Source organism: Sus scrofa, chromosome 14, assembly GCF_000003025.6.
Source record: "Sus scrofa isolate TJ Tabasco breed Duroc chromosome 14, Sscrofa11.1, whole genome shotgun sequence".
Lineage (NCBI taxonomy): Eukaryota > Metazoa > Chordata > Mammalia > Artiodactyla > Suidae > Sus > Sus scrofa.
In genome coordinates, this window is record NC_010456.5 from 107,831,875 (window position 1) to 107,857,000 (window position 25,126).

Genomic DNA, 25,126 nt, shown 5'->3' on the forward strand with positions numbered 1-25,126 from the left:
GGAGGAGCTGGATAGGATTCAGCCCTGACAAGGGTCCAGCGATGGGTCTGGGGCAATTAAGTAGCATCGGGCAGGAGTGCTGTCCAGAGGAAGAACACAGGAATCATGGGAGAATCTCTCCGGACATGTCGGCCCAGGTACTGCAGAAGAAAAGAACAACCCAGGCACAGGGCATCTCCAGGAAGAGTATCAGAAGTAAAAGGGGGAAAAAATCATTATTTTCTATTGCCAGGGTGTGGTAATTTCCTTTTAGGAAAGGAGCACGCAGGTTGTAGCCTAACAGCCGCAGCATCTAGTGGAGAGACAACTTAACATGGAGACATCTTAAAAAAAAAAAAAAAAAAAAAAAAAAAACCTCAAGGGTGGGGAGTAGGTGAAAGTGTTGGTTCCTAACACCAGGGAAGGAAGGAATAGAACAAATGTAGCATTCACAAAATCTCAAAAGACAGCGCATCACTCATACATAAAAGAAATCAGGACATTTTCAAGTTGGTTGAGACTTGAAAAGATCCCCAGTCCTGCCACCTCAGCCAGGATCCTTTAAATACCATTTCTGGTAGATGGCTTCAGAGATCTTGCTTGAAAACACCTAGAGATAGGACTCTCACTGCTTTCAAAGGTACTTCTTGTCCTTTGAAATCTGAGTTGTTAACAACTCGGACTCCTTGCAGCTTCCAACCCTCTGGTCCTGCAGAAAATGCAAACCACTGTGTCTCCTTTTTCCAATTCAAATAAACTCTATCTCAAATAAACTCCATCTCAGATAAACCCATTCCTTCCAATCTCCCTGACCTATGAGCACAAAATACTCATCAACCTGCTGGCTCGACACTGGGTAAAGGACAGTTTGTAAATATCCCATCATTTCACATGGGGGAGAGTAAACTTTGTGACTCTAAGAATGATGTCTTTTTGGGCTCAAGCTTAAATGAGTGGGTCAGTAGGGAGACTTGGTTTAGGAGACATGCTCCAGGCAAGGGAGTGAAGCTGCCCATAGCCTCAAATAAGATAAGCATTACATTTGCTAAAGTAATAACAATCCTGAAATTATATACTGCTTTACATAGGCAAAGCACTTTCTCTGACAGTTGCTAGAAAGTATAAAAGGAGGCGAATTGACAATAAGAAGAAATAGAAAGCGTCCAGTCTTCAGGAGTTCCCATTGTGGCTCAGTGGAAACAAACCCGACTAGTATCCATGAGGATGTGGGTTCGATCCCTGGCCCTGCTCAGTGGGTTAAGGGTCCAGTGTTGCTGTGAGCGGTGGTGTAGGCTGGCAGCTTCAGTTCTGATTCTGATTCCAACCCCTAGCCTGGGAACTTTCACATGCAGTGGGTGCAGCCCTAAAAAGGAAAAAAAAAGAAAAAGAGTCCAGTCTTTAGAGTGAACCAGATGGACTTGGGTTGGGTCCATGAGGGGGTCCTTCCTCAATAAACTGGGCAATTTTATAATTGACCTTTCTGAGCCTTTCTCCTGCTTTAAAGTGAGAATAATACCAGTTTTTAGGGTCGTGGTGATTGAAAACGCTGTCTGTGAAGCACCCAGCACATAAACATTCAATACACAGTAGCTATCACTCTAGACAAGCGCAGGGCCACTTTTGAAATCCAGGGGGTGGGAAGACATGATGGTGGGGGTGGTGAAAAAGATACGGTTATCTGGCATCCCTGCGTCAGGTGAGAGTAGACAGGTGCAGCCCCGAGAGACCAAGCAGGAAGGGAGAGAAGGAATGGCGGCAAGGGCAGGCCGATGAAGAGAGACCCGATGGGCAGGAAAGCGACATAGCAGAGTCAGGACACTGGTGGGTGGGCAGAGGGGGAGGACAGAAGGGAACCACAGAAGGAGCCCATCAAATAGACCAATTCTAAACAAAGGGCCGGGATGGGTGGTGGGGGTGGGGAGGACTGCGCCAGAAGACGTAGGTATGTGGGCAGGACATGGCTATGTCATGGGCAACCATGGCAGGACCACTGCTAAGCCTCCTGGCACCATCTTAGCCAGGTGGAGGCAGAGAGGCTGGTGGGTTGGATGTGCACCTATAGCAAAGGGGGGATCATTACTCTAGAGACGAGAAGGGTAGGGTACATGGCCCAGGAAGGTGGGTGAAATGTATACATTTACACCTGAGCTCTCTCCAGAAAGAGCAGTGGGCTGTTTGGCCATTTCCAATCCCGTTCCAATGCAGGGGGATGGCATGGAAGTGTGCCAGGGCCTCTGCTCTTGGGGGGAGCCTAGCTGTTCTCTGCTTCACCTCCAGGCTGCAGCGAAGCAGCATCTGCTTCAAGCCCCTGGGCTCATGCTGCTCTGGGCCACCGTGGCCAAGGCCAAGCAGCTCAGAAAAATCTGGGAGAGCGTGTGGGTGGAAAAAGAAGCTGAACTGGGGATCAGCCTTGCATAGCGGAACTCTGGCTTTTTTTGCCTTCTCTCAACTAGTGAAAGATGGAACCATTCTGAGGTTAGCTAATGAGAGGATGCAGGTAGGCTCTCAAAAAATTGTTTTGAGGGAGTTAAAGAAAGGGAAGGCAGGGCATATTCCTAAAGGTTTTTGAAGTATATTGAAGGAAGCCAGTTCCCCACATCACCCTGCCCCCTGCCGTGGGGACAGTAGAATGTGAGGCTGGAGGAAGGAAATCCTCCCATTCTTTGTATGAAGAGTGTGGGACCAAAATGGCCCTGCCAACCCTCAGATGCACTTGCCACCTCCCGAAGTAAGCAGAGATGTGAGGTGCTCTGCCTGCTGCCCAGCCAGCAGGCCCGGAGAGAGACTGCCATCTGGCACCAACAGAGGGATGTAGAGGCCAACTGGCACCCTGGTCAGGGCCATGTGCCAGCTGAGCCCTGGGCAGAGACTCCTGCCAGCTGGCACCAAGGCAAGCACTTCTTTGGCTGGTCCAGCTCTTTTGCGTGGCCTCTGTAGTTAGTTACTCTTCCAGTTTCTTTCAACGGAGAAGTCCTGACACATGCACTGGTCACTGCATGCTCACAGGACACCAACTGACGGCCTCGCTGGGAAAAAGCTACAAAGAAGCTGGTTGGATCTGGCCTCTAAATCTGTGCTAACCTGTGCTAGACCCCATGCGGGAACTGGGCACTTGAAATGCAGCCAGTCTGAATTCAGAGGTGCCCTGAGCGTAAGAGACGCTGCATTTCCAAGACAGTGGGGGAAAAAAGCCATAAAATCTCTCATTAATATTGTGTACATCTATTACATATTAAAATGACAGTATTTTTGATATATTTGGTTAAATAAATCATAGTATTACAATTAATTTTGGGGTGTTCCCATTATGGCTCAGTGGGTTACATACCCAACTAGTATCCATGAAGTTGAGGGTTTGATCTCTGGCCTCTCTCAGTGGGTTAAGGATCCTGTGTTGCCATAAGTTGTGTAGGTCGCAGACATGGCTCAGATCGGGTGTGGCTGTGGCTACGCTATAGGCCAGCAACTGTAGCTCCGATTCAACCCCTAGCCTAGGAATTTCCATCTGCCATTAGGTGTGACCCTGAAAAGCAAAAAAATAAAATTAATTTTGCCCCTTCTTCTTTTTTTTTTTTCTTATGGTAAGGTGGCTACAAGAAAGTTTAAAGTTCCATACACGGCTTGCATTGTGACACCTCCTATTTCGGCTGGACAGCACCATTCTGCACTGGCCTCTGGCTTTGCTCATCGTCATGGGAACCTGAAAGGTAGGCAGAGCAGGGAGCAACAAGCCCAATCCTCGAATGGGGGATCTGAGCCTTATTCATTCATCCATTGCCCTGTAATTGAGTCCACTGCGGATCTGGCACTGGGAACACAGTAGAGAACAAAGCAGACAGGATGGACCTGCCTGAGAGCCTGCAGCTGGTGAGAAAGACATGTGGGCAGGACTAGACCCTGAACTGCAGAGGCTAAATCTAGGGCCATTTTTTCCTGTACTCCCCTGGCATGGAGAAGGCAGAAAGGCGGCGAGTGTCAGAATCAAATCACGACACTGAGGAAAACTTCAAGTCCCTTCACGTGACTTTCCTGGGCCTTTCAGGTCTCTGGAGAGGAAGGAGAGTGAGCTGTGAGGTCCTCCGCTTCTGCTCTAGTTCTGGCTCTGCCACCTTAGAGCTCCAGTTTCCTCGATTTTAAAGCGGGGATAATAATGCCAAGCGAGGGTTGGTTGTTCTGAAGACAGAGAGGCACCTAATGCAGCTTCTGGCACATTCCACAGCTGCCTTTTCTTTCTCCTTTAATAGGTCCCAAAGAGGCCTCCACCAGACCTGCTTCCTCTTTGATGATTCAGGGTCCAGGTCAATGCCGTCTAGTTATTTTTTTTCTTTATGGGGTTCTCTGCAGTCCTTCTTGACATAAAAGAAATGTCAAGCTGGGCCTGTGTGCCAAGTTCGTGTGGATGAGCTTCAGTTACCACCTTTATTGGTGTCTCATCAGACGTTTGCCAGCTGAAACGACCTTGAAGGCCCTAGGCCCTAGGCTGGGTGCTGACTCTCCTCCGAGGTCCACGCGTCACACACCGTCACACACCGTCACTGCCCAGTGACTCACAGGTCTCCTTGAGCTCTTGAGGACAGTGACCGTGTTTTCCTCTGTCCCTAGCCCCTAGCCCAGCCCCTGGCATAGAGCTTGATGACTGCTGAATACATGTTAAATACGGAGTAGGGAGAGGATGGCACCTACTAAACAGAGCTGGTTATCATGGTTGCTCACAGCAAGCCAAGCCTCTGGGTTCAGTCTTTTATAGACAGCTTAGGATCACAAAGAAACACCCTTCTCCCTTGCACTGACTGGCATCTCCAGTAGGGCTGCCACACACATGCACACACACACAAAGAAGAAGGCGCTGAATTAAAATTGAATTTTTTCAGGAGTTCCTGTCGTGGCGCAGTGGTTAACGAATCCGACTAGGAACCGTGAGGTTGCGGGTTCAGTCCCTGCCCTTGCTCAGTGGGTTAACGATCTGGCGTTGCCGTGAGCTGTAGTGTAGGTTCAGACGCGGCTCGGATCCCGCGTTGCTGTGGCTCTGGCATAGGCCAGTGGCTACAGCTCCGATTCAACCCCTAGCCTGGGAACCTCCATATGCCGCGGGAGCGGCCCAAAGAAATAGCAAAGACAAAAAAAAAAAAAATTGAATTTTTTCAGATGAACGACCAGTTACTTCTCAGTACGGTATGCCCTATTTGGGACATACTTATACTAAAAGATCATTCTTTACTGAACTTGGAATTTAACTGGGCACAATTGCTTTTTTTTTTTTGCTCTTTAGGGCTGCACCTGAGACATATGGAAGTTCCCAGGCTAGGGGTCAAATTGGAGCTACAGCTGCCGGCCGCAGCCACAGCCACAGCCACAACAATAGCAATGCAGGATCCGAGCTGCATCTGTGACCTACGCCAGAGCTCATGGCCGCGCCGGATCCCCTACCCACTGAGAGAGGTTAGAGATCGAACCTCATGGACACTAGTCAGATTTGTTTCCGCTGCACCACAAGGGGACCTCCCCACATTTGTTTTTAATTTGTTCAGTCAGAAGCCCGAATTTCCAGTTTAAGCTGGTCCTTTCCAAAACTGCAGTGCGGATCAGCAGCACCAGGAATGAGGTGTGAGAGGGCCACTCCCAACTGGTTATCAGTGATCTTACCTGAAAGCCTCAACACATAATTTACAGACCTGGGGCTGGAAGTCAGGGAGGTGAAGGATAGGAGAATTCAAATGAACAGTAAGACTAAAACCTCATGATTATTTGTGACATGTTAAGTAAAATGAAGTTTCCAAAAGTCACCCACATCTTAAGTCCTGGCACCTGGGAATCTGTCACTTTACCCTTCTGTGGCTAAAAGGACTTCGCAGATGTGATTAGATCAGGTTCTTGAGATGGGAGATTATCCTGGATTGTCTGGATGGGCCCAGTGTAGCCCTAAGGCTCCTCACCACTGAAAGTGGGAGGAGCAGAGTCAGGGGCAGAAAAGGAGATGAGGGAGGCAGAGGTCTGCCATGAAGCCTGAGGTCTCGGCTGCCCTTGCTGGCTGGCAGACTGAAAGGCACCATCAGCCAAGGACTGCAGGCACCGCCCCCAGAAGCTGAAAAAGCCAAGGAAATCTGAGCCTAAGAACTACAAGATGGTGAGTTGGTGTTGTTTTAAGGCACCACATTTGTGGTCCTTTGTTACAGCAGCGATAAGAAACTGATACATGGAAACAGCAAGAAGAAATTCTCACATCATTTTTTCCAGATTGAAATATAACCACTTCAGAGACTCCCTCCTTAGCAAAGACAATTAATGGGAGCAAACATGATACCATGCGTATTCACTCCATGCTATTTCATTTTCTCCTACCATAGCTCTGTGATAACCTGGTCGTATCATTTCTACAAGTAGAGAGATTGGGGCTCAGAGAGGTTTTATAACTTGCTGAAACCCAAACAGCCAATGTGGCGGCTAAGTCAGATGGTGGTGTCCCCAGGCTGGGAGACACAGAGCAGGTGTAGCCTGGGCTAGGGTGGGAGGGGGGAGGCTGTGACGGTCCAGGCATCTCAACTAAGATGGCCATGTCCTTCCTGCTACAACCACTAGCTGACCTGCCTTCGAAATACACTTGCTGTGGCTGGTTTTCGTTTTTTGGGTGGATGGGGAGGTGGGGGGTGGGAGAGTGGGATGGGGGAGGGGAGTGGCTTGGTAAAGAGTTAATTTGTCTCCAGCTCTTCGTTATGATTCTTGCTCTGATTCTGTTTGGGTTTGCTGTCTCTAGATGCCTCGAAGCAGAAAAAGAATAAGAATCCCTCACACCTGCGTGGCCCTTTTCAGCTTAGGAAGTATCTCCATAGCTATCGTTTCATCGGGGCTTCACAGCTGGTTGGGTAAAACGGGCAAATTTCCTTTTTCCTGTTTTACAGAGAGGAAAACTGAGGCTTCAGAAAGGATAAAGGGCTGCCAGCTCAGGGTCACACAGCTTGAAGCGGGTTCTTCTGACACTATCTGCTCACCTGGAACCTGGGAGAAGGGGTTACAGAGGAGACAGATGGGGAGACTGGGTATAAGGACGGGACCAGAATTTCTGGGTTAGCACAGCCAGGAGCCTTGGGAGAGACAGGAGGGAGGGAGGAAAAGCAGCCACTGATTGGGGGACCCCTGGTGCGCTAGTGGGTGCCCTGTCACAGTGCACTGGGCTAAACACAATCTGAGGGATTCCAGAGCCTGAGAGCAGAGAAGGAAGCCCCACACATTCAGAAGTCATAGGAAGCCTGCTCTGCTGGGGCCAGGAATGCGGGTCTTCCCTTGGGCTTCCTGCCTTCTGGGTCCGGTTTCACCCAGACCCTGCAGAGCAGAAGGTCCCTAAGGCAGCCAGGAGATCTATCCCTGAGCAACACACCCTCTCGGGCTCCTCCCCAGCCCTGCCCACTTGAGAGCAGGCTTGCAGGCTGGGATCTGATACTTTAAGAGCTGAAAACCTGGGCCGTCTCTCTGGCCCACATCAGGGAAGACCAGGCAATGTTCCAGAAAGAGTTTGAACTTAGGAATCAGACTGTGTTTGGATTCTTTTTTTTTTTTTTTTTTTTCGTCTTTTTAGGGCCACATCTGCAGCACACGGAGGTTCCTAGGCTAGGGGTTGAATCAGAGCTGCAGCTGCTGGCCTCCTCCACAGTCACAGCAACGCCAGATCTGATCTGTGTCTGCAACCTATATCACAGCTCACAGCAATGCTGGATCCTTAACCCACTGAGCAAGGCCAGGGATCGAACTTGCATCCTCATGGATGCTAGTCAGATTCGTTTCCACTGAGTCACGATGGGAACTCCTGTGTTTAGACCCTTGATCTGCCACTTAAGTGTCTGAGTGACTCTTAGCAGCCTTCTCAACCTTGATCAAGCGTGATCCAAGCCCAACTCAAAGGATTATTTGGGGAATTAAATGACATCATGTAAACCAAGTACCTCGCATGGCTCCTGGCACACAGTAGGTGCTCAATGATAATGACTATACAAATATGGATCATTATCAATGTTTCACTAAGGTTCATTAAACTGACATTGTAAACTTCTAAACCTAATTTCCAAGTGCAGCGTTCTGCCGCATAGAAAGAAGCCAAGGCTGGTCTGGTTCCTGAGTCAGTCGTGAATTCTGCAGGGGAATTGAAGCGTAGCTCTGACAGGGCTCGGCTCGCTGCCTCCCCACTGTAGGGAGCCCTGTTGGGTGCTAAGGTTCCATTCTTGGACCAGTGGGGCAATACCTCTTCCTGTGACTAAAATGGAAACAATTGCTAATTCATACCCTTGAAAAAATTGGCTGCAAAGCCCGCTTTATTGATAGAGCCATCGGACACAAACTTCATCCACATTCTGTTGGAGCTGGACTTCACATCCTCTGGTTTCTCGTAGCCACAAAAGTGGCCAATCAGAGCACTTTCTTCCGTGGGGCCGTCGCGGATTTCCAGGTAGTCGTATGCACAGCTGTCATGCCTTTCAATCTAAACGGAGAAACAGGGGAAACATGGAAGCCAGAGCTTTGGCCGTAAGGTTTTTGATTTTAAAAAGGGACCAAAACATCACACTCCAAAATCTAACCAAGAGGCAAAAGGCCCCAAGTATGTCCTGGGATTTTCCAAGCTGTTTCCTACTTGGGCAAAGTCAAGGGTGAACCAAGCTGCAAGGTGACTAAGGGAGGATGAGAGGGGAAGAAAGGTGCAAGACAACGCTCTGGGATCCCAGCCTAGACTATCACTTGGATCATTCCCCGACCTTCTCCAGCAGCCTTCAGAAAGGAGACAGATGCCATTTCAAAGCCTGCAGAAGTTTTGACACCAGATGTCCTGGCAAAATGCACCATGGGCTTGACATGGTCTCTTAGGTTCCTGTTTTCAACCAAAAAAACCTAAGTGCATCTTTATAGAGCAGCGTGTCTAGTGAAAGCTGATGTTTGCTTTCTCCTTGGAAAGACAGTCTGAGCAGCACTCACCTCAAAAGCTTGGAAGCTAAGCCCCACGTGAAACCCCTCCGAAACCGTAATCTTCCAAACACATTCCTTGGAAGGTCTGTAGTCATCCGGGTAGTTAGGAGATTGAATCTGACCGGCGTCTTTGTTAATGTCTCCCCCACAGGTAGCTTTAGAAAAAGAGCCAGGAGGAAGGGGGCCCCTGATCAGAGCTTACTAAGGAAGTTGGGCCGGCCACTTGCCACCACTAGGTGGCTCCACTTGCCAACATTTTTTTCACTTCCATCCAACTAAGACTGTGCCGCCAGAAAGGCATCATTTCATTCATTTGCACCTCCAAATTTTTCTCATATAAATAAAACAACCGTGTAGAGCAGCGGTTCTCTACCTTTGCTGTGCATCAAAATCAACCTGGGAGCTATGGGCGCTGGGGCCACGTCCCCAGAAGTTCTGATCAGGTACAACTGCGGGAGCTCCAAGCAGCAGTGACCTTTGAGACCCCACGGTGATTCTGACACAGAGGGTGGAGGGCCTCTGGTACACAGTGACACATGCACACACACACACACACACACACACACACACACACACCCAGGCTATTTCTTTTATGGCCTCTCCAAAATTACAATTTAAGCCCCTATGGGGCTTTAATAACTACATAGTTTTCCTTCAGGGGAGGGTGAGCATAGAGGTAACTCGTCAGAGAAACACAACATATGGAACAAAACGAAGCGGAATTGCCCTGGTGGCCACTGCCCAGAGCCCAGATCTATTGGTTCCCTCAACTCAACCACCGTGGTGGCCTCAGAGGCCCTTCCAAGAAATATAGATGGAAATTCCTTGACATCGTCCAATGTCCTCTTTTTCACAAATGAAACTCAGAGGCTCTGGATTCTTTGCTCAGGCTTGAGCCACTATTCAGAGAGTGTTTTCATTTCCACAGGGTTCCATACCACCCCCACCAACACCGCCCCCCCCAATACCACCGCTGCTGGACGAAAACGAGAATAAGGGTGGTGACAGGCAAATGACACCTGCCCGGAAGGGAGTCTAGCTGGCCTCTCAGCTTCCAGAACACGGGGAAGGGGCTTCCCCACCCTCATGGGTCCAGCAGCTGCCACACATGCTGGGGTGGGAAAGGACACGGGCTGCAGGAGAAGGACTGAGGCATCTCGGGGAGCCCTGCGGGCAGCTTCTGTCATCATGAACAAACCTTCATACACCGCGAAGAAACCCTTGCCCAGGATGTTGCTGCTGCTTCGGAATTCCACCCAGAGCCGGCTGTCTGTGGAGATGAGGGGCTCCGGGATTTTGTCACCACAAAACCTACCTGGGAAGCAGAAAGAATGGTCAGGCTGCCAGCAGATGGCAAAGAGGGACTCTGTGCAGGTGGAGAGAGAGGGTTCAAGGTGAGCTGTCCTTGCAGCGGCAACTCATCCTGTAGCACATATGGGATCGAAAGCTGGGTTGGAAGCAGTCACCCACCTGTGTGCCTCCTTCAGGAGAGTTCCAGACGCCAATCATCGAAGGACCCAGGGCATAGCCCAGGCACCCTCGCTCCTGCCAATACAGCTTGTCAAGAAGCTGAGGGTGTGGCGGGACAGTGGCCTGAGAGTGATGAGTCCTTGTGGCATTTCTATGACATATCCACCCCTCTATTTGGGGGCCATGTCTCATGCCTTCCTCACTTCAGGGGAGGGCAGCCAGAGGACACGTGATGACAAAATCGGGTCTTCTTGGCTTTTGAATTCTACAAGCCTGGGAAAATACATCCCTGTAGTCTTAGAAAGACTCCTAGGATGGAGGAGTGAGGGGACTAGCAGGAGAGAGGACTGGAAACGGCACCATGGAACCTCTGCAAGGACCCTGTGCCCTGGGTGGAGAAGGATCCTAGAGACCCCCAGGAGGTGTAAGGAGCTGGGAGAAGCAGAGAGCTGTGCCTGCCCTGGGCAGTCCCTGGCAGGGCCTGGAGGGGCAACAAGACCCTGGATTCCCTCTGTCCCATTTGGGGGCAGAACAAGAGTGTCTAAATGGTTTCTTTCTTTCTTTCTTTCTTCCTTTCTTTCTTTCTTTCTTCCTTCCTTCCTTCCTTTCTTTCTTTCTTTCTTTCTTTCTTTCTTTCTTTCTTTCTTTCTTTCTTTCTTTCTTTCTTTCCTTCCTTCCTTCCTTCCTTCCTTCCTTCCTCCCTCCCTCCCTCCCTCCCTCCCTCCCTCCCTCCCTCTTTCTTTCTTTCTTTCTTTCTTTCTTTCTTTCTTTCTTTCTTTCTTTCTTTCTTTCTTTCTTTCTTTCTTTCTTTCCTTTTAGGGCCGTACCTACAGCATATGGAGGTTTCCAGGCTAGGGGTCCAATCAGAGCCACAGCAATGTGGGATCTGAGCTACGTCTGTGACCTACACCACAGCTCATGGCAACATGGGGTCCTTACCTCACTGAGCAAGGCCAAGGATTGAACCCCCTTTCTCATGGATACTAGTCAGATTCATAACCTCTGAGCCAGGATGGGAACTCCTATATTTCTTAAGACATCGGGCCAGGAGACAGGCATGCAGAGTTCTTTGGGCGAAGGAGGACATGATACAGCACTCCTGGGAGGGGATGGAAGTGACTTTCCTAGTGCTGGGGAGCCATAGCTTGTCTCCCATTGTGTGCTCTAGGGAGATGGGGACTTGTTATCCATCTGAACTGGCTGAGGGTGGAGACAAGGGGGAGCCATGGCAGCCACTTAGATGGACAGAGGACTGCAGCCCAGAGGGAGGTGAGGGTGTCCCAGCAAAGCCAGTTGGAATGGCAAAAATGGATGCCTCCCCAGCCACCACGCCCTGGCACAAAGTGTGCCCCCCACTGGCACCCTGGGGGGACAAAACACAAATTGACTGCAGTTACGTTCCCACTACCTGATGGAGAGGAGCTCATAATTGCCATTGAACTTGCGTTATTGAAAATACAAATAAGTGTGTATTTCTTAGACACATGAGTACATTGTATGATATTTGGACCCTTTACAAAGGACAAGTGGGGAGGCCAGGTCTTCCCAGAGCAGCGTCATCCTTAGTCATATCATTTCCAATGTCACAGAAGGATGGTAGCCGGGCAAGAACAGGGACGGGGGTGGGGTGGGAGTTGGGCTGAATCATACTGATCAGTTCACAACTCAGACCAGCCAAGGTCTATCTGGACAGGAAATCCAGGGTTCTGCCAAGCACTGACTGTGTGAGTCACTCAAAAATCCATTTAACACTGGGGGGACGTGGGGAGTGACTGTTTATGGGTTTGGATTTCCTGGGGGGATGGTTATACAACTCTGTGACTGGAGTTCCTGTCGTGACTCAGTTAACGAATCCGACTAGGAACCATGAGGTTGCGGGTTCGGTCCCTGCCCTTGCTCAGTGGGTTAAGGACCCAGTGTTGCCGTGAGCTGTGGTGTAGGGTGCAGAGGCGGCATGGATCCCGCGTTGCTGTGGCTCTGGCGTAGGCCGGCAGCTACAGCTCTGATTAGACTCCTAGCCTGGGAACCTCCATATACCGAGGGAGCAGGCCAAGAAATGGCAAAAAAAAAAAAAAAAAAAAAAAAAAAAAAAAAAAAAAAAAGCAATACAATTCTGTGACTATACTAAAAACCACTGACTTACAGACTTGAAATGATGAGTTGTATGGTATGTGAATTTCATCTCCAGAACACTTGTTAAAGTCCACTTGACAGATATGCGGTGGGTACTCTACTGCGGCCGGCACTGTGTCAGCCACTAGAACAACGCTTGAAGCGAGAACTCGGCTTTGTCTTTCTGAGGAATGAGGGAGAGGGATTGGGGGAGGAATGAATGCCAGGACAGACGTTTCCTAGTGGCCAACTGTGGCAGGCAGACGTACTTTGGAGAGATTTGGGGATCGAGGCTGCTAATCTCCTTCTGCTTCCTTCCAATTCTGGCCACCTGAAGCCTTTTGGAGTGGGGGAGCTTAATATTAAGGGAGATGTGCTAAAACGGCTGCGAAGAATTTGGTAAGGAAACGTCCAGCAGAAGCCTATACAATCCCAGAAATGGTTCCTCGGGCATGGCCAATTAGTATCAATTAGTTCTTGGAAAACACTGTGTCAGCCTGGGGAAGGACGCTCACCAGCGAGGAGCTGGAGCCGCCGCGCAGCACTGAGACAATGCCGGTTCACAAAAGGAGCACTTTCTGGGCCAAACCAAGTTTCAAGTCCAAACTTCTTTTAAAACCCCAGCTGTCACAGCCGCTGGGGAGATTTCCAAAAGAGAGAGGGACTTCCACTGCCTTGCTGCCTCCGAAATGAACCACTCACCCCGGAGCCACAGGTCAGCCTACCACCTCTGCTCTGTACTCCAGAGGGAGAAGGCATTACAGGTGCAGGCATGTTTTACTGACTTGGGGAGCGGGGGGGCTAGACTTGCTAGAATCAACTAACAAATTCCAAGCAACATCTCCCAAAATATCGCCTTGTAATTCTTAACTAGAACTCTCTGCCCTGCCCTGCCCCCCTCCCCCGCCCAATTTCTTGACTGATGTCTTCACATTCCCACCTTCACCATAATGGTTCTAATAAAAGCCCCCCTTGGAATTGGGGGCATCTACACCAGGCACTGTCCTAAGCGCTTTACATGGATTATCTATTTGCCTCCCCATGACCCTCTGAATTAGGTGCTATTCTCAATCTCGCTTCGGAGAAAACTGAGGCTTGGAGAATTGGATTTGAGTTTCGCTCAAGATTGTAGATGAAAGTGAAATTTGGACATTGGCAGCCTGAGATCTTGACCTTCGACATCAGCCTCACCCTCTTCATCACTATCACCCTCACCGCCACTGCCATCCAAGGGAAATTCTCCTTTTACGGTGCAGTTCTGAACACTGCACATTTTTGGATTAAGAGGCATCCAGTCTGCTCTCTGGGAATGTCCTCACCATTCCCACTTTCCAATTTGAAAACAGACACAGGAGTGAAGATCAAAGACGCAAAGCATGAAGCAAGCCAGTGGCAATGCCAGGCTTGGTGGTTGGACTCATGCTATCATTTCTGCTCACTTGGGAGGCAGCCCCTGCCCAGGGGGCCCCCAGTCGCAGGGCCACGCGACACTGATTGGCCAGCCTGGCTTTTCCTAGCTTCCCTCCCCACTTCAGGGAAAGGGCGGAAAAAAGGCTTTTGTGTGCATTGTGGTGGCACAGAATGCCCCAAAGACGGTTGTGCATACAAAAGTGCATTGTTAGCGTAATTCCTCTAGCAGAAATAAGGGAGGGGAATCCAATTAACGGGACAGTATTGCAGCTTACTGCATGAGTTCTGGATGCAGCCACCTTCCTCCCCTCTTTAGGTGCAATCTCTTTAGGTGACCCCTGAAGCTGAAAAACCAATCTGCTATCTCTAAGCAGCCGTGAAACGTTCTCAATCTACTTACATTTCCCCTTAATCACGATGTGAAAAGCCCGGGCCCCAAACGCCTTCTCCCGAGGCTGGAGAGAAATTGGACTAGAGAAAAGGTGTCAAATTCCTAAACTGAAATCTGGTTTTCGCCTTTGGAGGAGGAGTTTAATAAGGATATCAAGGAGAGGAAATGCAGATGAGGACACTACAAGTGGGCTCCGTGGGGAGTCATAAAGGGTTCATTCATAAAAAGTTATGTGTCCATTATGCCTGGATTTTCACACACTGCCCTGGGAAAATATGCAATGCACAGTTTTTCAGAGCAAGATGCATACTTTCACAATCCGCTCTAATCCGCTCTCCCTCCTGCCAAAGGGGCATTGACCTGCCTCCTCCCGGCAGATTTCATGGCACTGACCCCTCCCAGGGACCAGCTCGGCCCACACAATGCACTTGCTCCAAACACAAAAGTTCACTAACAACTGCATTTGGAAACATCAGAGCAGGCCAAATAGTTGGCAAAGGAGAACTCCTGCAAATGAAGAATGACGGTTACAGGCACTGGGCCATGCCTTGGCTGCAGCACACTCGGCACACACACACACACACACACACACACACACACACACACGCACGCACGCACGCACGCACACATGCATGCACACACACACACTCACTCACTCACCATAAAACCATGTAAAATAGCAAAAACCCAAACCACCCCCAACAAAAAACCATCACGGACAACGATGAACAGCAAAAGCCCCAGCTAATCAAGGAAGGGGTGGTCAGCGTTTCCAGGATCTGTAGTGAGAAAATTCTTGTTTCAAGTTCAAGGAAAAGGAATGGCTGGAAATCCCACTGCCTGCGCCCATTTTCAGGAGCGTGCCTTGGCCCTCTCCAGGGAACTTTAGGAACAGAGCGCTTCCTCCTCCTGAGCCTTTCAAGCCTATCACATTCCCTGGGGGGTATGGGGTTGGCAGATTTAGCAAACGAAAATACAGGAAGCCCAGGTGAATTTTAATTTCAGATAAACAGTGAATCATGCATTTTATCTGGCGGTCTTATGGGGACTTCCTTCTAGATTCAGCCGTCCCCTCGCCCCCATCAGCAGGACATCTAAGTTCTGCCCTGATCTCAGCCACCAGCAGGCTGTGAGGCCTCAGTGAGCTCGTCTGCACTTGGGGAGTGTGGTTTTCTCATGAAGATGTGGAATGAAATGGCTCTAAGGTCCCCGCCAGGTTGAGGGGTCTGCGAGTCCATGGGAAACTCCTCCCCACACAACTTCTTTTGTTAATGACCAAATAATATCTGAATGCATTCTTGTAAAAAAGCCAAATAATCCAGAAGTATACGAACCAAACCTTGAGGCTGCCCCCCACCTCCGAGCCTCCTTTCTCAGAGGTGACTGCCTTCTTTGGTTTGATAAGCACCCTTGCAGTTCCTCTTCTATGTAAGCAGGCTCATTCCCTAACCCACCTCCCTTGTGGGGATTCCAATTCAGAGGTCTCCCAGGAATTTGTACTCATAGACATCTTCCCATCGAAATCAGCCAGGTTTGGGAACCTCTGCTATCAGGAAAGCAGCCTTCTGTCTTTTTTGCTGCACCCTGATCAGAACTACTGCGAAAGCCATGCCTCCCGCTGGCCCCAGCCCACACTGCATCTGCTCACACTGGATGCAGAAATCCAAATCAGACAGCTTCCACCCCGCCACTGGGTGGCATAACCCATTCGTTCTGCGGCGCGCATACTCCTGTCTGTGCTTTGTCTTGGCTTTCTTTCCTGGACTGCTCACTACCTGATCGGCCCTCCTAACAGCGGTAACCTGTTACCACTCAAAGCCTGCCCTGGCGGCTTTCGAGCCCCCGGGGACACAAATTCCTCTCTAGCTGTATCTCTAGGAAGTTAAGCTTCTGGCTCTCCATGTGCCATTCCCAATGGTAGGTGACCTGGCTGAGACCCTGTGGCCATACAGAAGCTTAATATCTGCCAGGCCCCCTTGGGTCCAAGCCAGACCCTCTGTCCCATTTTCTTCAGACCTACTCCAGAACCTGACATCAAGTCAGGCTTGCTCTGGCAGTGAAACTCCCCAGTATAGCTCTCTCTTCTTTTCTGCCTCCATCTTTAGGCAGCTGTCCTAACAGCAGCTCACACTCAGGCCCGTCATCGGAAGCATAACAAGTGTGGTTTTTCTGCCCACGTGAAGATATGCCAGGGACAAAGTTCTCACTGAGAACTCAGACTGGTCCCACCCAGAAGCCCACCCTGAAGAGCACTCTAAAAATGAGGACAGGAGTTCTCGTTGTGGCTCAGTGGTTAACACACTGGACTAGCATCCACAAGGACGCAGGTTCGATCCCTGGCCTCACTCAGTGGGTTAAGGATCTGGTGTTGCCCTGAGCTGTTGTGTAGGTCACAGATGCAGCTTGGATCCTGCATTGTGGTGGCTCTGGCATAGGCCTGTGACTACAGCTCCGATTGGACCCCTAGCCTGGGAACCTCCATATGCCGCAGGTGCAGCCCTAAAAAGACAAAAAGACTCAAAATAAAATCGAGGACAACCCAGTCTCAGCGGACACTCTCCCATCTGGCTCCTTGTGACTCTGCTTCTCTCTCCAGCTCCACCGTGGTTGACATTCCTGGGCCAAAGGAATCCCCAGGTCCAGTGTCCTGACACTGATGTCGGTTCTCTGTATGGCGTTGATCTCCCCCGTCACCCTGAGAGAGCTCTCTTCTGGTGACCCATCCTGAGCAAACTGACCTTTCTCTTCATGCTCTCTGCCCGCGGCCTCTCACTCAAAAGTCCACCTGCCTTTTCATGGAAGAACTTGTGCACTGTTCATCTCCCCAAAAGAATACAGGCTCATCATAGAAAAATTACAAAATAGAGCTAAACCCATAACAGAATAATTTTTTTTTTATTTTTTTTTTTATTTTTTTTTTTTGTCTTTTCTAGGGCCACTCTCACAGCATATGGAGGTTCCCAGGCTAGAGGTCTAATCGGAGCTTTTTTGCTGCTGGCCTACGCCAGAGCCACAGCAACGCGGGATCCGAGTCACGTCTGTGACCTACACCACAAGCTCACGGTAATGCCGGATCCTTAACCCACTGAGCAAGGCCAGGGATCGAACCTGCAATCTCATGGCAGAACAGAATAATTTTTCAAAAAATATTCCATCATCCTGAAACAACCACTCTGTGTTATGTAATTATACTTCTAGTTTTACTTACTATTTACAGTGTAGATTTCAAAATGGTTTTGCCCAGTCAAATCCAGCCTGCACAATGTTTTAAGTACATCGGGGGGTGTAATTTGAGTCAAGATATTTACTGTTCGGTTTTCCACGCTCCCTACTACTCCTTACTTTATGGTACCAACACGGTCTCATTCATTTACACCTTGTCCCTAAAGGCATCTGGTTTTGGAATACCTGGGTAATATATACACAAGTGTATGTTTGTTAAAATGGTATCCTACCACATATCCTATTTTGCAACACCTTCTTGTGTCACAATGTACCATGAGCATCCTTCTGTAACAATATACAGTTGCCCCCCACGCCCCCGCAACTTTATAATGGCTGGATACTTTTCCATCGAAAAGATGTATTATAATTTATTCATCCAACCCCCTACTGTTGAATATTTAAATTGTTTTCAATGTTTCCTGCTTCAGTGAACATCCCTGTAGCGAGAGCTTTGTACACTTCCTTAATTAGTTCCCTAGGACAAATTCCGAGAAGTGGAACGGCTGGGTCAAAGAGTAGTCACAGTTTTAAAAGCTTTTAACATGTGTGGCCAAATGGAGTGTTTGGAGTTTTACAATGACACCGATCCTTGAGAGCTTCCTGTGACTGGCGGGATGGACCCTCCAAACATTAACAGCATCGCAGAGAACATCTGATCAACCCTCTCTTAAGGCTTTCTGAAGTCAACTCACCCAACAGGGGGGCTTTCCTCCAATAACCGTCCCGGACCTCCACATAGTCGTACCAGCACAGACGGCTTTTAAACAAATCCATGGATGTGAAGTTTAAGACGATCTGTAAAGAGGGACCGTAAAGTGAGTTTTGGCAGCAAAGCCGTAGGAGTTTTGAAGCTGCGTCTTGCATACCAGGGGGTCTCACGTTACCCTTTAGCATACAGAGCTCTCAGACCACAGTAGGAGTGTCCTCTCGAAAACACAATTCACAGGAAACCTCATGACATTAAATAATAAACCTCAAACAGGATGGGGAGTAAACAGAGGAGATGGGTCCTTTGGTTCTGTCTGGGGAATAGCTAGAGCTTTTGAAGTCACTTGGTGGTTTACAAAAGGCAAGATGCATTAAAAAGACCGGCCAGGATGCCTTTAGATGGGGGATTTGAAAGGAGGTAAGGGGTCAATGAAGTTTAGAGATACACAAAGATCTTAAAACATCATCAATCATTCCTAAGGGTCTGGGGTGAGCCCGAGTGCATCCAGGCACCTCTGTGACCAATGTTCCCTTGGCCATGACCTCACTCTTCCCTTGGTGTGGTGTGTCTAACAGCCTTCCCACAGTTAGTCCATTCACACATTCATTCATTCACTCCACTACTGTTAGCTGAACACCTACTGTGGGCCCATCTGTGTTGGCCAATCAAGATAGAAAGATGAGGAGTTCCCATCGTGGCGCAGTGGTTAACGAATCCGACTAGGAACCATGAGGTTGCGGGTTCGGTCCCTGCCCTTGCTCAGTGGGTTAACGATCCGGCGTTGCCGTGAGCTGTGGTGTAGGTCGCAGACGCGGCTCGGATCCCGCGTTGCTGTGGCTCTGGCGTAGGCCGGTGACTACAGCTCCGATTCGACCCCTAGCCTGGGAACCTCCATATGCCGCGGGAGCGGCCCAAGAAATAGCAACAACAGCAACAACAACAACAAAAGACAAAAAAAAAAAAAAAAGATAGAAAGATGAGTAAGCAAGACAGAGTTTTCGCCTTTAGGGAGCACAGAGAATGAAGGAAGGGCAGATGTGCCAAGCCAGTAACACTCTAGTATAAATGCTAAAAAGAGAAGGATGGACAGAAAGGGCCTTCTGGCGTCCCAAGGAAGGACAACTAGATTCTGCCCAGGGATATTGGAGAAGGCTTCTTGGAGGAGGTGGCATTTAACTCAAGGGCAATAGGGGCCCAAGGGGCAGAGAAGGAGGCACGGACAGAATTTTGGTGAGAGGTACTGACCTGAGCAGGGCAAGGAGATGCTGGGGAACTGTACTGTGCATCCAGCAGAGGTCGCTGTGTGCGTGTCCAGAACGAGGGGGCAGAAGGAGGGAGGAAGAGGCACAAAGGCTGGGGAGATGGGGTTCAGAGGGACTGGGAAAGAGGGTTTCGGGTCTTCTGGACACCCTTGAGACCATTCCGTGGGCGCCCTGCCCACAAGCAGTGGAGGGGGCTGGGTGGCCTGTGGACTCAGCACACAAGCGCCGCACCCTGGGCCCAGACCAAAGTCAGGTTTACCCAAAGTCAGGTTTACCCTCTCCCTTTACCTCCCAAGCCCCACCATGCACATTAAAGCCCCACTATGCATGGTGCCCGAGGTCTTGGTAGGCTCCAGCTCCCAGGGTGCTCCCTGCCCATGCTCAGGAGTCCTCGCCCATCAGCTCTCAGCCGTGGTCCTGCAGAAGCGTCCAGCCCCAGCCCCTGCACCCCAACTCTATGCCTTTGTCCATTCAGGAGGATCTTGCCTCAGTCAGTTCATCTTTTTCTAGCATCTCCACTCTCCTCCAACCACTGGCTACTTCATAGTCTTACAGCCCCAAGTCCCACCATCTCTAAGTAAACCCTTAGGCTGGAGGCTGTGGGTCAAAGTTCACAGTGCCCTCTTAGCCATATTGAAAGGACTTCTTTCTTTGTCCTCATTCTCTATGGCTCCTTTGCTTTGAACCTCTCCTGTCTGGTTTTCGCCACTCTGGTCTGTCCTCTGTTCATTGCTCTCTCCTGGGCTGCCTCCTTTCCTCCCTGCTCTCCATTAACTGTGAGGACACCCAGCAGAAAGCCTCATCCTACCAGCTTCCCTCTATGTAGGTGACACCCTTGCCCCAGTCCCGGAGGTGCCACACCTTGGGGTTAGCTCCGCCTCGTCTCTATTGTTCATCCCCATGCTGACAGACTTTCTTCCGTTAAGATGTCTGTGTCCCCACTCCAAGCCAGTCTCGCTGCCCCTTCATCAGCCCTGCTTGCATTGTTCCTGCTGAGATGATTCTGAAACTCCTCCCTGCCGTGCCCTGTCCATCCTTCGTACCAGGTCTTCTGGACCAATCCTGCACTTACAGCTCAGGTTTACCAGATGCCTCCTACACTCAGAAAACTTCAGTGGCTCCCTACACCTCCATTGCATAAATGAAACTCTGCTTACTTTCCAGAGCCTCCAGCACCCAGCCAATGGGACCTTATATCAAGGTGCACCCCAATATATCATGGTACCCTCCGGCTCAGATCCGGGGTGCCTCCTTCCTCCCGAGTCCTTCCCTGATTTCCCAGATGGATGTGGTCTTTCCCTCTTTGGAACTCCCTCCCACCCCTCCTCTTAGAGTGATTTCAGAGCAGGTGTTTTAGAGGCAGGCAGATCTGGATTTCTTCTCAGCTCTACCCTTACCCGCTCTGGAATCTTGGGGAAAATACTTGTCATCCTGGGCTTTTAGCCTCCTCATCGGTAAATCAACACGCACACCACTGGGTTGTTGAGGGGACAGCAGGGGAAACTGTATTTAGCCTGTGTATACCCTTGGCATATGACAGATGCTCTATAAACAGAGATTTAAGAATCAAGCCACACTGAGTGTATACTCAATGCACCACAAATGGAACACACCGAGTGCTCTTTGCACAGCCTGTCTGTCTGGACGGTGCCCACCAGCTCCCTTGTTCGGGTCTCAGGACAAGGATCATGGTCCACAGAGCCCTGTAATCTCCTAAGAAATGAAGTCAGTGCCAGAAAATAACAAGCCAGCTCACCTCCTCTGTGTGTGTGTGTGTGTGCGCGCGCGCGCGCACGTGTATGTGTGCTGTCACTTGCTTTTGAATCTGCTTGTGGATTAGAGTTACTTCAGAAGTTAAAAAATACTGATGCCAGGAGTTCCCACTCTGGCTCAGTGGAAATGAATCCAACTAGTATCCATAAGGATGCAGGTTCGATCCCTAGCCTCGCTCAGCGGGTTAAGGGTCCGGTGTTGCTGTGAGCTGTGGTGTAGGTTGCGGAAGCAGCTCAGATCCTGCGTTGCGGTGGCTGTGGTGTAGGCTGGCAGCTGCAGCTCTGATTCAATCCCGAGCCTGGGAATTTCCATATGCCGAGGGCGCAGCTCTACAAAACAAAGAAAACAAACAAAAAACGGATGCCAAGCAAACGCCCCTCCTCCAATTAAATCCGCCACCCTAGAGGTGAAGGGAGGACCCCAACTAAATTCTAAGTCTCCTGAAGACAGGGCTTGAACCTTAGATGCCTTTGGCTCTCCCACTGCGCTGGAATTCAGGAGGAAGGGCTTAGTAATCCTTGCTGGCTGGTTGCAATATAATTCTTTAGCCTTTGCTTTTTAAAATTTCCAAAAGGAAATGTTATTATAACTTCCTTGGTAACACATTCACGATCCGAATGAACGGGTAATTATTCAGGCTAATTATTTAAGTATGTTAGTGAACCATAAAGACCACGGGGGGAAGAGGTGATGAACAAGAGGCGGGATGCACATCAATCAAGTTTGCTGATTACTAACAACTCTGGGGAAAGCCAGGTGAAGCCGAAGTTGAAATAACTGGTGCTGGAATTTCAATGATATATTCTCCCTGCCCCCCATCAGCAATAATGTTTAAGGCCTGGTGAATCTAATGCAGTTCAAACACAGCCTCTGCTATTCAGGGCAATTCAACCATCTGGGGATTACCAGATCCCTGCCTCTTCCTTTGCCTTCCTGCCTCCCTCCCATGATGTCTCCTGCCAGCATAGGGACGGCGCATCTGCCCCAGGCAGACAGGTCTGGAATCTCTCAGGCTCAAGATGACAACCACACTGTCATAAATGCTTAGAGCCAGAGAAAGGACGTGTGCGTGTGGGCATTGTGTGTGTGCATGGGTGTATGTGTGCATGTGAGTGTGCCCGTGTGTATGAATGCATGTTCAAGTGTCTACTGGCCTGTCCCCTTTGTAGAATAATACAGGATGATGGCTAAGCCTGGGGTCAAGGATGCACCCTGCCGAAGAGTCAAATTGCCTGGAGTCAAGTCCCAACTCTGCAACAAACTGAGCAGCCTTAGCAAGTCCATTTCCCTACCTATAAAGTGATAATGGACTTCGGTAATGGACCTGTCACATGAGGTCGTTGTGAGGATTAAATGAGAGACTCCACACAACATGCTGAGAATAGTGCCCAGCCTGTAGAAAATGTTCACGAGGGTTCCTAGCCATTACTTGTTTCTAGTTATCATAATATGTTTTAGTTAACATCTAAGTGGACATTTTTTAAATGTGATAAATTAGGAGTATTTGAAGATTGGCTACAGGTACCTGAAAATCTAACTTCCCCCATAGCACCCCCACCTAGAAGTTTTTCATTCAGCTGCTCATCCATCCACACATCCATTCAACAAATACTTATTGTGTGACTCTGTGTCAGGGGCTGCGTTGGGTGCTGGGGGGTGAACCACATCTGCACTCAATGCGTTTAGGGTTTGGGGGTGGGGGGGGCAGCCAAATAAGCCAGCAGTCATGATACTGTGAGACGAGCCATGAGAGGGATGACTATAGGGAGCTAGACCCACAGGGCAGAGAGGACATTTCAAAGGTAGCAGCATTGGAGCTCCCGTCGTGGCTCAGTGGTTAACGAATCCCACTAGGAAGCATGAGGTTGCTGGTTCGATCCCTGGCCTTGCTCAGTGGGTTAAGGATCCAGTGTTGCCATAAGCTGGGGTGTAGGTCGCAGATGCGGCTCGGATCCCGCGTTGCTGTGGCTGAGGTGTAGGCTGGCGGCTACAGCTCCGATTTGACCCCTAGCCTGGGAACCTCCATATGCCGTGGGAGCATCCCTAGAAAAGGCAAAAAGAAAAAAAAAAATCGTATCTAGCTTGAGACAACTTGAAGAACGCTGTTGGAGTTTGCAAAAAGGTGTAGAGACAAAAATCAAGCTTCGAGGCTCGGAAGTCCCAGTTCCCAGTTCTATGTCTTCCTGCGAATGCAGGCAATTTTTAAAGATGTCTGAGCCTCAGATTCCCTGTTCATATAATGGATATAAGGGGATGCACCCTGCAGAAGGGTCAAGAATATACTATCCTTGGACCAGGAAAGAGAGCCCCCAGCCCTGGGGGCTCAGCATTAGAGGGTCATGGAATCTTCAGAACCAAAGGAAGGTGCCCACCCAGAGTTTTCCCAGCTCCTAGACTGCACCTCTAGCCCGGAACTCTGGAATTCCCTGAAGCCACTTCCAGAGGGTGCCAGGACCTCTATCCTGGGTCCATCCTCCTGAGATGAGGGATGGCACATCTGGCCAGTGGACCTTCACTAGAGCGGGAGCTGGGGAACAGCTGCTGGAGTTCAGGGAACAGGGGAACAGGTAGGAGTGGAGGGTGCTTGGGACCATGGGCTGGGGTGTCACCCTGGGTGCTTCTAGATGGAACTGGGGCTGAGATGGGAAGGAGGGTGAGCACCAGTTGGGGCGAGTTCTCCCCAGCACTCTGAGGTGTCAAGAAATTCTAAAATGGATCCTTGCCTTCCTTGCATCCTGATGGTGTATTTATCAAGGAAGGAGGGTAGAGCCTACTTTGTTTTACAAACCGTGAACTTGACTGAAAACTCCTGAAGACATTTAGTACAGGGGCCTCCATCCGTGTGGGGGAGACTGGTGGAAAAGTCCCGAAATAATGAATGTTAAGCAAGTTTGCACAGTGTGACTAGCACATAGTGGGTGCTCACAGCAGCTGTTATCCTGCTGTTAGTAATAATACTAATTCCTCACACCTCACTCAACTCAAAGAACACGTTGTCATTTCCTGAGGGGGTTTCACACCTACCTTTTCCCCTGGAGTGACCGATATCCTCCAGACGCAGTGGGAATAAGAGGGGTAGCCATTTGGAAAACCAGGCGCAGAGAAGTTTCCCGTTGTGTCCTGCAGGGTCTCCCCACACGCTGCACAAGCAAAACGACAAGTGTGATTCAGGCACTTGCACACACCTGCCACCCAAGCGGCTCCCTGGGCAGCATTGATGAGCCGTTTGCTCCCTCACCAGCCAAAGCCCTCAGAACACCTTGGCAAATAGCATGTCAAGAAGACTGCCATTTTTCTGGCTCATAAAAGCAAAAATCAGGTCTGGGGACCAAAAAGGGATACCTCGGGGGTTTCTTCTGAGGCACTCAGGATTGCACCCAGCCTAGAGCTGGGTTTGAATTTCAGCTTTCCAGCTGGCTGTGTGGTGGTGGGCAAGGTCCCAGTTTTGCTGGGCCTTGATTTTCTTATCTGTGAAATGGGTAGGACTGACCTAGAGGGTTAATGAAATCGTCTGCTGTTAAAAAGATTGGATCAGGGCAGCTTGGCTCCTACAAGCAGACATCTGTGGCAGAGAGAATGCAAAAGTGCAAGCAGGTGAAGCCAAAAGAAAAACACTTTGAGACATATGTCAGCGGTTAGTCTGAATCTTGTCTCTTCTTTTTCTGCTCCCCACCTCTGAAAGAGCTACGGAACAGTCAAGAAAACAGAGGGAACTGCCCAGAGGCACGGGAAGCTGGAAAATTCTACGGCAGGCTTGAATGTGTGTGGGCTGCCTGGAGTCTAGAACCTAGTCCTTCTCTCTGTGAAAAATATTCCCCCTGATTTGTCCTCCCAAAAAAGAGGAAACTG

The 25,126-nt window shown here is 49.7% G+C and overlaps 1 protein-coding gene across 2 annotated transcripts in view; it reads right to left on the reverse strand.

Annotated features, from left to right (window-relative positions):
• TLL2 (tolloid like 2) overlaps nucleotides 1-25,126 on the reverse strand; it is a 148,255-nt gene that overhangs the window by 18,937 nt on the left and 104,192 nt on the right. For both annotated transcript variants that reach the window (XM_001928475.4, XM_021074297.1), the window contains exons 9-13: nucleotides 24,302-24,417; nucleotides 18,226-18,328; nucleotides 10,124-10,240; nucleotides 8,935-9,080; nucleotides 8,251-8,446 (exon numbers count right to left, since the gene is read on the reverse strand). In XM_001928475.4, coding sequence (XP_001928510.1) covers nucleotides 8,251-8,446; nucleotides 8,935-9,080; nucleotides 10,124-10,240; nucleotides 18,226-18,328; nucleotides 24,302-24,417 — 678 coding nt within the window. The remainder of the gene's footprint in view (nucleotides 1-8,250; nucleotides 8,447-8,934; nucleotides 9,081-10,123; nucleotides 10,241-18,225; nucleotides 18,329-24,301; nucleotides 24,418-25,126) is intronic.